The sequence below is a fragment of the Anguilla anguilla genome, chromosome 7, assembly GCF_013347855.1.
Source record: "Anguilla anguilla isolate fAngAng1 chromosome 7, fAngAng1.pri, whole genome shotgun sequence".
NCBI classification, from domain to species: domain Eukaryota; kingdom Metazoa; phylum Chordata; class Actinopteri; order Anguilliformes; family Anguillidae; genus Anguilla; species Anguilla anguilla.
The window spans coordinates 46802916-46815889 of NC_049207.1; the positions used below are offsets into that span (position 1 = coordinate 46802916).

At 46.3% G+C, this 12974-nt stretch overlaps 1 protein-coding gene across 1 annotated transcript in view; it reads right to left on the reverse strand.

Moving 5' to 3' along the window:
• LOC118231164 (SRSF protein kinase 3-like) overlaps positions 1–12820 on the reverse strand; it is a 44465-nt gene extending 31645 nt beyond the window's left edge. Inside the window, 2 exon segments of the mRNA XM_035424721.1 lie at positions 12283–12349; positions 12613–12820. Coding sequence (XP_035280612.1) covers positions 12283–12349; positions 12613–12628 — 83 coding nt within the window. The 5' untranslated portion in view covers positions 12629–12820.
• Between the last annotated feature and the right edge of the window lie 154 nt (positions 12821–12974).

A 12974-nucleotide genomic window follows, 5' to 3' on the forward strand; every position in this document is an offset into this window, starting at 1 on the left:
CAGACAGTAGGCAAGCTGGTTAGCATCTCTGTGCGCATACATACAAACAACAGGCTAGCTGGTTAGCGTCTCAATGTTCATACACATTAGATAGCAGACAAGCTGTCAGCATTTCTATGTTCATACTCATTACAGGCAAGAGGATAGTTTGTTAGCATCTCTGTGTACACATACTAATAGCAGACTAGCAGGTTAGCATCTCTGTTCATACACATTACAGACAGAAGGCTAGTTTCTTAGGATCTCTGTGTTCACACATACAAACAGCAGACTAGCTGGTTACATCTCTGTGTTCATACACATTACAAACATCAGGCTAGTTTGTTAGCATTTCTGTGTTAATACATATCACGAAGAGGAGGCTACCTGTTTAGCATCTCTATGTGTATACTCATTTCAGACAGCAGACTCTTTTGTTAGTAGTAGTAGTAATAGTAATAATAATAATAATAATAATAATAATAATAATAATAAAGAGGAAGAAAATGAAGAATACGTTTTATTGCATTTGTTAATATGTACAGAATAAAAAGAGAATTACAATGATTACCAAACATTCCCACTGTAATCCAACACATTTATCCAAGTGGTCAGCCCCCCCCCAAAACACCGCTGCATTGCCCCTCCATGTCTTTCTCTGACCCCTCCCACAACCCCCACCCCCACCACCACCCACTGTCCCATATCAGGTAGAATTCAAGTTCCCTATCAGATATCAGATAGAGTGAAAATCCCCTATCAGGCAGAATTAAGTTTCCCTATCAGCAAGGAAAGGTAGCAAGGAAAGGACGCAAGTACGGAGGAATCAAGGAAACGTGTATTAGGCAAACAGACCATCCTTGCTCTTTGAAGCGTCAGTTAGAAGCCACGTCAATTACAGATGTGGTAAACGGAGAGAGGTGGGTCCACAGGTGAACCATTTATATGGCACGCGTTCTGAAAAAAACACTTCCCCAAAGGACGCGCTCATGTTTCTTTGCTCAAGCATCCTTCGGGAGCCTCCTAGCTCCCTCAGGGAGCGTTTAACGGGTTGAAATGTCCTTGAAGTTGGCGGACCTCGATCGATTTCCGGGTCAGGTGAGGACCGAGGAGACGAGGACGGATAAAATAAGCGATTGGAATGAGCCCACAGTCCCCCCATCAGGCCCCATGTTTCCTGCGTTTCATTGCGAATGGAATAACTGGTCTGTTTACATTACCTACTTAGCGCTAGCCTTTTCGCTCTGTTTTGACTTATATAAAGAATCCATTTCCAACATCCAATACCTCTCTCCCACAACCAATACCTCTCTCCCACAACCAATACCTCTCTCCCACATCCAATACCTCTCTCCCACATCCAATACCTCTCTCCCACATCCAGTACCTCTCTCCCACATCCAATACCTCTCTCCCACATCCAGTACCTCTCTCCCACATCCAATGCCTCTCTCCGACACCCAATACCTCTGTCTCACACCTCTTTTCTCTCCTACATCCCTTCTCATAAACCCCCACCGCCCCCTCTGTCTCTCTCCATGGAGAAGTAGGCTGGAAAAAGGTTAGCGCGCAGCCCCTTGAATCCTGCTGCCAAATATACCGCCAGTAACAACACGCTCCTCTTCCAGAGAAGCATATGTGTGTGTGCATACACAGGAGTATGAGGCGTGAATATAAACATGAGTGCGTGTGTGTGTGTATGTGTGTGAAAGATGGAGAGAGAGAGAGAGAGAGAGAGAGAAGCAGGGGAATACAAATAACATTGATCACTGGGCCAATTCCACATTCACCACATACTTGTTTCTCCCGCAGAGATCCACACGCCAGGGAGCCAATGAGCTGCCTGCCTCCCCTACAGCTCCACCCCTCTCTCCTCATTTCCGCACTCATGACCCTTTCATTTTTTCAGCTTGTTTGAAGGTGCCCGGGACAGACACGGATTGTACCCCCCGCGGTCTGGCACACAGCTCGGTGACCTCTGACCCCGCGATTAGCTTTGTCACGGCGCATAAGCACGTTAATGTAATACGGGGGTCAGGAACAACAGGACCACCTATTGACCACCTTGCAGGTCACCTCTGACACCCCCCCCCTCAGTCACAGCATAAGAATGTCAGAGTACAGAGATTATTGATCACTGCTCACAACTCAACAGACCCAGGGTAAACTTTAATCTCAAAGTAAATCACACAAACACGCACGCACACGCACACACACGCACGCACACGCACGCAACCACAAACCCAGCCAACAGAAATGTACCCTCCCTTTATCATATCCAGAGATTCCTCTGGAGGACCACCTTCCCATTACCAAACTCAGCACATTACCCCATCTACTACAAGACTAGAAACTGCATCCACACCCCAGCAGCAAAGGGGTGTATCCGTAGCTAAATTTCACACCAAAACGCATGCCCTTAATTAGTTAATTGGCCCCATTAACTTACGTGATCTTACATTTTAGCTCATTCTGCGATAGGCTCATGAATGCTACCACAGTCCGTTCTTCTGCCCCTGTACCAAACCTTGTACTGTGGTTTACTCTACGAGTAAACAGGATGGATACAGATAATTAGCTTATTCGGTAAATGACAGGAAAACGTACATATACACTCCAGGAACAGACTTACTGACCCCTGGCAGACAGGTTTGGCGTGTGTGTGTGTATGTGCATGTTGCATGCATGTGTGTGTACGTATTTGTGTGTGCAGGTACGTGTGTCTGTGTGCGCATGCGAGCACGTCTCTGTGTGTGTGTGTGTGTGTGTGTACAATGTACAACAGGACTATTAAGTCTAAAGACCCAGGGCATAAGAAGTGTGGAGTTGATCCAGTGTAATCTCCACTGGTCGTGTCCCTGTGAAGAGCACTGTTGGGACTGTGTGCCCTAATGAGCCCAGGAAGACTACAATTACAGGCCTTCCTCCCGCAGGAAACAGGAAGCGCACAGTGATGAGGCCGCCGTGAGAGGAGCACCGGCGGGATCCGATGGATGCGCTGCAGGAAGCGCATGGCTTTGGGAATGCGTGATTTACTGCGATGCGGCCGGTCGCAGGTTCAGCCGTACGGCAGGAGTGAGGAGAACACGGCGTCTCCGTGGAGATGCGGGCCGCGCGCGAGAGAATTCGTAAGTCAGCGCTCTTCTGCAGCGTTGGCTCTCACCCATTCCGCCGGCCAATGGCAGCTCATTGTCCTCTTTCTTATAAAAAGCAAAGAGAAGGCAGACGTGGGTGTGTGTGTGTGTGCGTGCGCGTGTGTGTGTTGTGTGAGTGTGTGTGTGTGCGCGCAGCATATGTGTGGCTATGTGTGTGTGTGAACATGCGAAGGTGTGCGTATGGACATACATGCACGATGTGTGTACGTGTATACAGTACGTGCTTGTGTGTATTGTGTGTGCCTGTGTGTGAATGCATGTTCATGTGCTGCCACCCCGTGGAGGAGATGAGAACTACTCCTCTGCGCTGCCTGTCAGGGTTGATGAGGGCAGCTGTGTTTATGGAAACAGGCTTATTTCCACACCTGCCAGCCACACCTTCTAATCTACTCAGGCAATGATATCAAATAAGACAGCAGTACAAAGCCCCACCAATGTCCTCTAGTGAAGGGGAAACTAAGCATTCTAAAGCAACAAAGCTTTCCGGCCCATTCTGTCGAAAATAGTTCATTACTCAAAGCTTTGCGTAACACAGTTTGCATGAGTAGCATCTGCTGGTCAGAAGAATTTAGCGCTGAAATATGTCAAAGTTGGAAGTGAAGCGCCATGCACATTACCATCAAATGCTACCCAGCAAATACATCTATATTAATCCAATAGCCTAACCAATGACAGCACTGCAACAAGTCGATAAATCTTTTTATGAGTGTTATATGCCATAATGCAGAGAGATGCCTAGCTTCTGAAGCTTTGGCATCGAGCGTAATGCCATAATGACCTCAATAACCATCACAGCAGGGACACTATAACTATTTTTTTGAGTTTCAATTTCCTTTTCTTGCAGTAATTTTAGAGGAGTAGCTGTATTGGGATAAGATTAGCGCACTTGCAGTTTGTTTGCTATGCTAATTGACTGAGTGATTACACATATTGATTGTAATCAGGCCCTCTGTACCCTGTATATCACACTGTTGTACCTGAGACTAACACTGACACGCCGATGTAAAGTAATCCTACACAACTTATATTTCACAGCATTAATCACAGTGTTTGCAGCCCTTCCTACGCGACATTCCGATGTCAGGAATACTCAAATCTGGCCCTCAAGTCAGCAGTGCTGCTGGTTTTCTTTACAGCCACGTAGCCAATCGATCAATGTCACCGACTGCTCAGGCACTTCACCCGCCCACTGTCCCACACCTAATCAGTCCCTGATTCGAAGGCAAGAATGAAAGCCAGCAGTGCTATGAAACCAGCAGTGCCTGGTCTAAATCCTCTATATCCTGTATCCTCTATAACCCATCTGCTACTTACTTGCTTTCAAGAGTAGGTTTTCCGGAACATTTTTCAAAATTCTAAGTCAGTGTTCTAGAACTCCATTGCTTTCAATTACCAGTAGAGATTGTTACATCAGCATTAGAATGTTCAGTTAAGAACATTCTAATAGCTTATTTGTGATCTTACACCTTAAAGGGTTAAAGCACTCCATCCACAATCTCTCTCCTGCACCTGCTAAGGCACTTATCTTTATGGGCTGGCTTTATGTATCAGCTACCGCTAGCATAAGTGAAACTGCTGGCACTGCTGACGCCTCTGCTCTCTGCCTAAACCCTGATGTATGTACTTCTTTAAGTGCCTCTGGGAAAGAGGGCATGCTAAATGGCGAAATGTAATGTAACTATAATTCTGTACGGCGCAGGCACACCCAAGCCCGCACTTAAGGGGTGAGGAGGGTTATAAAGGTTTAGGGGGCCCTGAATATGGCCCGAGAGAGGACAGCAACAGTGCCGCCCCGTTCCACAATTGCACCCACTGCCCCCCTCCCCAATCGTAATCCCCCATCCCCCACACCCACAGTCGCAATCTGTCCCGCCCCCCACCCATCCTTCAATCACGTTCTCCCTGAAACACAGCAGGGGGACAAATAAAATGTTGTACAAGGCCCCCAAAATCTCAGGGGCAGCCTTGGATACAGCCACATGATTGTGTGTGTGTATCTGTGTGCATGTGTGTGTGTGTGTGTGTGTATGTGTGTGTGAGAGAGATACTTTATTTAAAGGTTAAATAAAATAAATAAATAAACTGTGTCCCCAAATTACAACCCAAACAGGACCCTACTGTACATGCTACCGCTAGCACATGCTAGCTAAATAATGCACAGATACTGTATGCATAAAGAAATCCTGTATGTTTAAAGGGTGGGGGCAGGGCTGTCATTTCTCTTGTTTGCTGGTCTATGCATCTGATCTAAGGCCACAGAGCACCTCAGGCTCACAGCTGTTCAGCTGAGGAGGTGGGAGGGGCCCAGCTGTGGGGATTAGTTATTGGGGGGGGTGGGGGGGCGTGTTACACTAACCCCTCCTTGACTGGTCAAAACCGACTGCGTGATTCCCATCAGTGTCTCTCTGTCCGAGAGGAACGGGATACGCCCTGATCATGATCCTGTTCCATGTTACACAGTGGGTTCCTGTTCCCACATCCAAGCCTCCTCTAAATTCAAATCCAAAATCAGAATCACAATCTAAATACAAACCCAAAACCCACATCCAAGGAAAAAAATAAATAAATAAAAGTTTTACTGTCCATCTAATTTAGGTGTTAAATTAGGCTTTGGCATGTTGCTGTCTCCTTCTGCTGAAGCAGTAAGGGTGGGGGTGGGGGAGGATTACATCCACAGATGGTTAAAGAGGGAAGGAGAGATTTATGAGAGGAGAGAATGGGAGGGAGAGAACACTTCAGAAGGGCTCGAGAGTCCTAACAAGGTTAATCTCCCTTTCTGCGTCTGTCAAGATAAACACCGCAATGTAAACAAGAGGCTATCTGATTAAAAGGCCTTTGAACACATCACCAGGCATGTAATACCATCAGACTGTCAGCAGGGGGCAGGGCTGTGATGCTCAGTAAAATCGTTAATTATGTTTTTTTGTCTCAGAATCACAGGAAGGCACAGAAGTAGTACGTCACACAGGAGTAGTGATTAGTTCACGTGGACACACATGCACGCTCGTTCACATGCACACTCGTCCACGTGCGCACGTGCACACGCAGGCAGACATGCATGAATGCACACATGCGCATGCAAGGACATCGCACACAGATACACACAAATGCACGCGCAAATACGCACACATGTGCGTGCGCGCACACATCGTGCAAACAAAGACATGTGGATATGCAAATATAGAACACGGGCCTCACAGGAAGTTATTGTTTGGGAGTGGCATTATTCTGGGGCACTGGCTGAAAGGGTTTCTGACAGACAAGTGCAGTCACCTGGAACGCAGCTGAGAGATGCAATGAGACCAGCTTACTGAGCTTGCATTTATTTAAAGGCACACTATGCAGGATTTTTACCTTGAAAATGTTAGAAAATAACCATGCTATCAGTCATATCTATGATGCACTGGCAATCTCCGTCTTCTTGCACATTGGCTGAATCTGAGCTCCTCTGCCTGTGCTTCTTCTAATATTTGTTTTGGACGTTCCTGGGCGTGATGCTTTTTTCTCTGCACACACACACACACACACACACTCACACACCTTACCTCTCCTCTGGTGAAACTCATGTGATTCCATATATTTCTTTCAGTCATGAACTGTTATCCATAATCATGACCAAAAATATTCAATTTTTCTCAAACTGTCGTCAGTGACTATTCTGATTACGCAGGCATTACGAATCCACCACTGAAACGTCACCACAGGTGCACACTAATTTTAGAGGAATTCCCAAGCGCATCTCCACAAAGGGTTTTATCACATTATATTTTTGGCTTATCACATGTTCCTATCCAGAGTGCACGCCGTATATATTTTTCCATTCCATTTCTAGCACTGAATATTTACTGAAGTAAGTCAACTTAAGTACTTTGCTCAAGGGTGAAACAGCAGTGCCCCATCTGGAAATTGAACCTGCAACTTCTAAGTAACAAGGCCATTTCCCCAACCATTACACTACACTGCTGTTTATGAGCCGCTAATTGGTGGGAGCAAATCCTGAAAACAGATCGGTCCCTGTTCAATTGTGTGCGGGCTGAAAAACAAAATACTATTTAAAGGCAAATCCGAGGCTACAGTAAGTTCACATTACGTAATGCTAAATTCTGATTATTTTCTCGGATCTGGTCTTTTTGAATTGACGTTCACATTCACGTTTGTAAGTGACTGACAGCCGACGTAAAGGTGAACAGACCTCTGTCCTGAAAGAACCCGCATGTGCGTATTAACAACAGAAACACTGATGACAGTGATCTGCACCTGTGCAGTGAAAAGTAATGTTTTTTTAAAAAAAACACATGAATTCCCATCTGATAGTTATATAGACACATATGGAAATGGGCCAAATCTGATATGAAAAGATCAGATTTTGTGTTCATACAGCCGAGAAAAAGATTAGGGCCAAAAGACTGATTCTGCCTGTAATCTGAACATAGCCCTAGAGAACCATGGGGTTTTGGGGTTTTTATTTTCACCCAAATTTGATTCAGACCCAAGAAACCAGGTGATGTGAGTTAAGTGTGCAGCAGATCCTGTGGCTCTCCAGGACCTGGGCTTTCCACCCCTGCCTTAGATAGACCTACAGCTTTAAAACAGGCTCAGATCCACCCTGGATACAGAAATCTGCAGTTCTAACACCTGTGTCTGGAGTAATAATAGACTGGAAATTGTGGTAACACAGGTTTGTCTTGTTATGCCAATAGCATTTTATGGGTGACAAACAGGCGGCCCAGAACCATTCATTTACAGTAATTCCAACCAGAACGTGCATCCAAGTTACAAGCATTTAAAACGGCAAGCTCACAAAGCAGTGATTTCTGGCCCCATATTTTTTTTTACTATCGTAACATTCGCTCCTCTAAAGGGAGAAACGCTGAGGATAAATCAAAGCGGTTAAGAGCCTTGCACTACAGTAATATCACCCACCGCTCAACCACACACACACACACACTCCGTCATTTTGCAAATAGGCCAAAGCAGAATCGAATAAGCTAGTGTAAGCAGTTCTGCAGCCATTATTACACAACTGAAAGTGCGTAAGGCCATGCACTCTGAACAGAGGACTGACGCATGTCCGTATCATACGGAGAAGCTCCGTGTCTTTTCCACTGCAGCTCTCGGGGTCAGAAGTGCAGGCCTGGCGGGTTTGAATTTTGCACCGGCGCCGGGTAACATTAGCCAACGTCGACCTCGTTCGGGGCCCGCCAGAGGCGGTCAGGCTATAACTGCATAGTTATAGGCCAACACACTTGCCCATTCAACATTTTCATTAATGGTTGCTTAGTCACCGCACGACGCTGAACAACGAGAACAAACGGCGATCGTTTCAAAACAACAGCGTTATCGCATTACAAGGATGCGTATTAATAGGACTACACTCGCAGGTAGGCGGTTTTAAAACACAGGTGCGCCAAGGCGTATAGGTGCTCAAAGAACGCTAGACCGCACATGTGCAGAACGATAAAAAAAAAAGCACCGAGGAAAGACACAGTTTTGAAAAATAGGCTGTAAAAACCGAACGTTCAAGAAACCCCCACACAGGAAGTGTCTTGAACGTTTGAAGCAAGCCCAGTTTTACAAAACGTCTTTGAAACTATCTTCTGTAGCTGTCTTTGTTCTTTTTCGATACAATGCTCTCACATTGCCAACAGTGAATCATTAAACAGCGGCAAATAAAAACTAACTGACATACATCAAACTTTGCCCAACGAGTTTTAATAAAACCATAAATTTGGGGGATATCCCAGAGTTGGCAGCTCTGACTTGAGCACAGCAGAGAACACAAAAAACCACAAAACAGCTGTTGCATTTGTTCGCCACGGCAACAATGCAAAGTAAAGAGCATCTGCAGACCCCTGTGGTCACATGGGGAGATTCAAGAACCAATTAAAACAAGAAGCCAGGCTCCGAGTTCAATTTTGTTGCTGATAGTACAGCGTGAAATTAACTCCGTGGCCATGAAGCCATAATGAAGAAAGGGACCGAGGAAGCTTATAACCAGTCGGCTCTTACAACAAAGGAAACATCAACAGGGGAGCAGGGTTGTTATGTTATGTCACCACTGAGCCCCTGTCATTATGTTAATTACGGAAACTGTGCATCTTAGTGAAGGTTGCGAGCATAATATGTGTGCGTGCACGCAGACACACACGTACGCACACACATGCGCGCACACACACGCACGCACACACACGTGCACACACGCACCCACGAAAAAAAAAAATTCCCACACACCCACACAAGCACACACACACACAAGCCTATCTGTAGGGCTAGCACCACACCCTACAGAATGCAGGAAAACCAGTGAAGGCTACGTACCATTGCGAGGGGGCAGCCCTGCTACCTGCTATGGGTCACCAGTTGGGTTGTCAAGGCAACAGAGGGAAGGGGGCGGGGCTCTACTCTGGGCTGTGTATTCCTCATGCAGGTGTAGGTCACCAAGTGAGCCTCTATTTTTTATTATTTTTACCAGGGGGCAACCCCACGAGGCAGCAGGAGTGGATGTCTTTAATCTTCCAGAAGTTTCCGACACTCTCGATCTGTGCGGAAGCCATTGTAAGCAGTCAGACTTCTGACTGCTGTATCTTTTCTGGAAGAGTGCCGGCCTTTACATGGGCAGGCCAGATCAACTCATTCCCAAATTTCTTTCCAACTCTCTAGCTATGAATTAATTGACTCACGTTGCAGCCTGTCGTTTGGTAACAAACTTGTCACCCAACAATAACAAAACAAGGATGGGATTAACTTTCAAAACATAAAAATGATTTATGAAAACAACTGCCTCAAATGAAGGTGTGGTACACGCCAGTCCTTACAATACAGTGGGCCACCTTCGCTGTTTCGTATAGCTCTCTGGAACATTTAAATGTTGCATTTAATTACTAGTATGCACAAAAAGAAATGGTTTCATGGTTATACCATTTATTTTATCATTAATGACATTCTTATATTGCATTATAAGGCTGGGCAATTGGTTAAATGAATGACAAAATGTTGCTTAAAATAAAAAAAGAATAAAGTCTGTTAATTAGTTATGGACAAACACAGTTCTGAATCATGACCAATATAGCAGCTTATTGCCATTTTTATTCCCACCCACCCGCCTGTCAATATTTTATCTTTGCGAAAGGCACAACTGCCTCCACGTTTTTGTGCCTCGTTTAACTGCCATAAAAGTGTCCCATAGAGGAAGCAGACTGTAGATCATTACTCATCAAACCACAACTGCAGTTCACACGGTCACACACGCTCTGTACTGGAGGGGTAGTCGGCACTGCCAGTCGTTGAGCCTGGTTTACTCATAAGAAAGCCTGTTCACCGGCTGAGCCCTGTCTTCTGTCAGATATAATCACTTGTGTGAGGAGGGGGAGGATCATTTCCATCCCTGTGATGAGAAGGAAGACCGGGCCTGTATCTCAGTGGCCCACAACATTTGATTTGATTAAAGGGGGGGAGGAGCAAGGACGGACAAGACAAATGGGGGTGCCGACTGCCACATTCAGCCACAAGAAAGCAAAATCAGACCGAAGCGTGACTTACTTTTGAGGTATGGCGACAATTTTTAAGGGCATCGATTTCAAAATAAAAGTTCCATAGCTGCAATGATTAGTGTTCTTCTGTTTCGTTTAATGTAGTGAACTGTCTGGTGTTAATTCAACCCAGAGGGAGCTTCAAAAACATGTTCATTTTTAACTTTATTTAACACCAGTGTTAGTACTATTGTGATGTTAGTGAGTGAGGACAGGATGCCACTGTCCCTAACATTACAGCACTTTATTATGAAAGAACAATTTTTGAAAAATCTATTTTAGAATATAAGCCAAGCTAGATCAATGACAACTGCCTGGGGGTCCAAAGACACAGTATATATGGCTTTTAGTGCAGGAATGTTGAGGTTCCTGTCCTGCCATTTATTAAGGGCCGGTAAACACAACCTTATGGAAACAACCGCAGATTCTGCAGCGAGGAAAAGAAACTTCACCCACCCCTATTGTCTCTAGAGAGCTGAACCACCCATCTGATTGAATAAATTCAAACACAGCAAAACAACCAACAAATATCATCACCAGCCAAAAAAATAATTATCCGACTTATCAGCACTTGATTCCTGGACAAGTTGCTCCTTGGAGATAAAAGCCAATTTCGAATGAAGGAGAGAAAAGCCGTGACTTATTCTAGGACTCTGGGAGCATTCCAGTACATTCCACAGCATACCCTAGGCACGAGTCGCAGCGTAAGCAGCCCCCATCCATTGATGATTGGGTGACGTCAGTCCAATAGTATCGCACCCTGGAGTTCCCCCGAGTTGGCACAGCGCGCGATACCCACGGTGTGCGACCTAGTAACGCCACAACGCAGAAATACCGGAACCTGCACCTTGCAGATAAGGTTCACGTACACACCCTCACAAACTGCACATGTTCAGCTGTTTTATCACACACGTTCACAGGTATAGGCTACTCCCCCATTACATCACCAACTGCCAGACGGCATGTAGCAACAATGTAGGCTACATAACAAACATCGGTCGTATAATGCAGTGGGGCCACAATGCCAAATGTAATAATGTTACCAATACCTGCAGTTATCATAATGATACAGCCACTGCGCTAACATGAAGAGCGACACGTCCGCCAGACACGGGTTGAACATCCCCGTAAGAAGCCCTAGCGCAACAGCAAGACACGGTTGGGCTCCATCGCTGGAGACAGCCTTCCACGCAACTAGCGACCGATCTGCAGGGATTGCATGCTACACCCCCATGCACACAAAGCACGCCTCCATCGGCGCAAGGAGCCCGCTGAAGTGAAGCTCTGGGCATCGGAAGGTTGCCAATAGCAACTTCCGACTCTACAGAGTTTGGCCAGTAAAAGCTGTCCGGTAAAAGCAGGAGGTAAGCCGCAGAGACGGCGAGAGGGTCCCTGTACCAGGCAGTTCTGTTCGGGTTAGTTCCACGAACAACTGCCCCTGCAAACGCGTCTGCAGCTGTTTGTCGTGTCTGCAGCCAAAACTGGAGTCTTTACAAAGTGTCGCTCTTCCGCCTTCAAACTGTCAACAGTAGCCTAACAGCGTTTGGCTGTCAGTTTCGTGAACCCAGCGCGAGAAACACAGTTTGTACCGGTTCGGTCCCTTGTAGGCTGCTACTTACCTTCGCTGATGGGCTGCTTTGTCTTTCTTTACTTTCGGCCGTCTCTTCCTGGCCTGGATGGCCATAACTGCGTGTGCGATTATTTGCCAAGAGCGCGATTCAGGAGCCGAGTAGTAGAGAGAAAGAGAGAGAGAGGGGGGAGAGAAAAACATCGGTGAGCTCGCTAGCTTGTCAGCCCAGTTTGCCGGACTAAAGCATCGGCACTTCCCCCTAGTATCCTAAATACCCAGAAATCCCAGACAGGTAGCTACCCCACCCCATACTAGTCCAGTAAATGAAAACGTGGGTCGCGCAAGGCAGCGTTTCAGATATTAAAGAAATCTTGTTCACCTTTCCGGGAGCTCATGTTATTATCCGCCTTCCCCTCTGCTGTAGCGGGGCCCAAGAGCAGCGGCAGCGACCAGCACGGTCTCTCTCTCACTCTCTCTCACACACACACACACACACTCGAATCAGCGCTGTTGGAGGATGCGCGTTCCTTCGGTGAGCGCGCAGGCAAGGACGCAGATGTGCGTGATCGCGCACTGTCGGCAGGGTCAGGAGCATCGTGCAGTACAGTATCAGCTCGTGTCCAGCTTAACCTGGACAGTTTCGGAAGCGTGGCCCCTGGTTCAAGTGAAGTGAAATGCAGAATTTCGATGAAATATTTTGCGATGAATTTCGAAAATATGCCCCAATGAAGATAAAGAAGG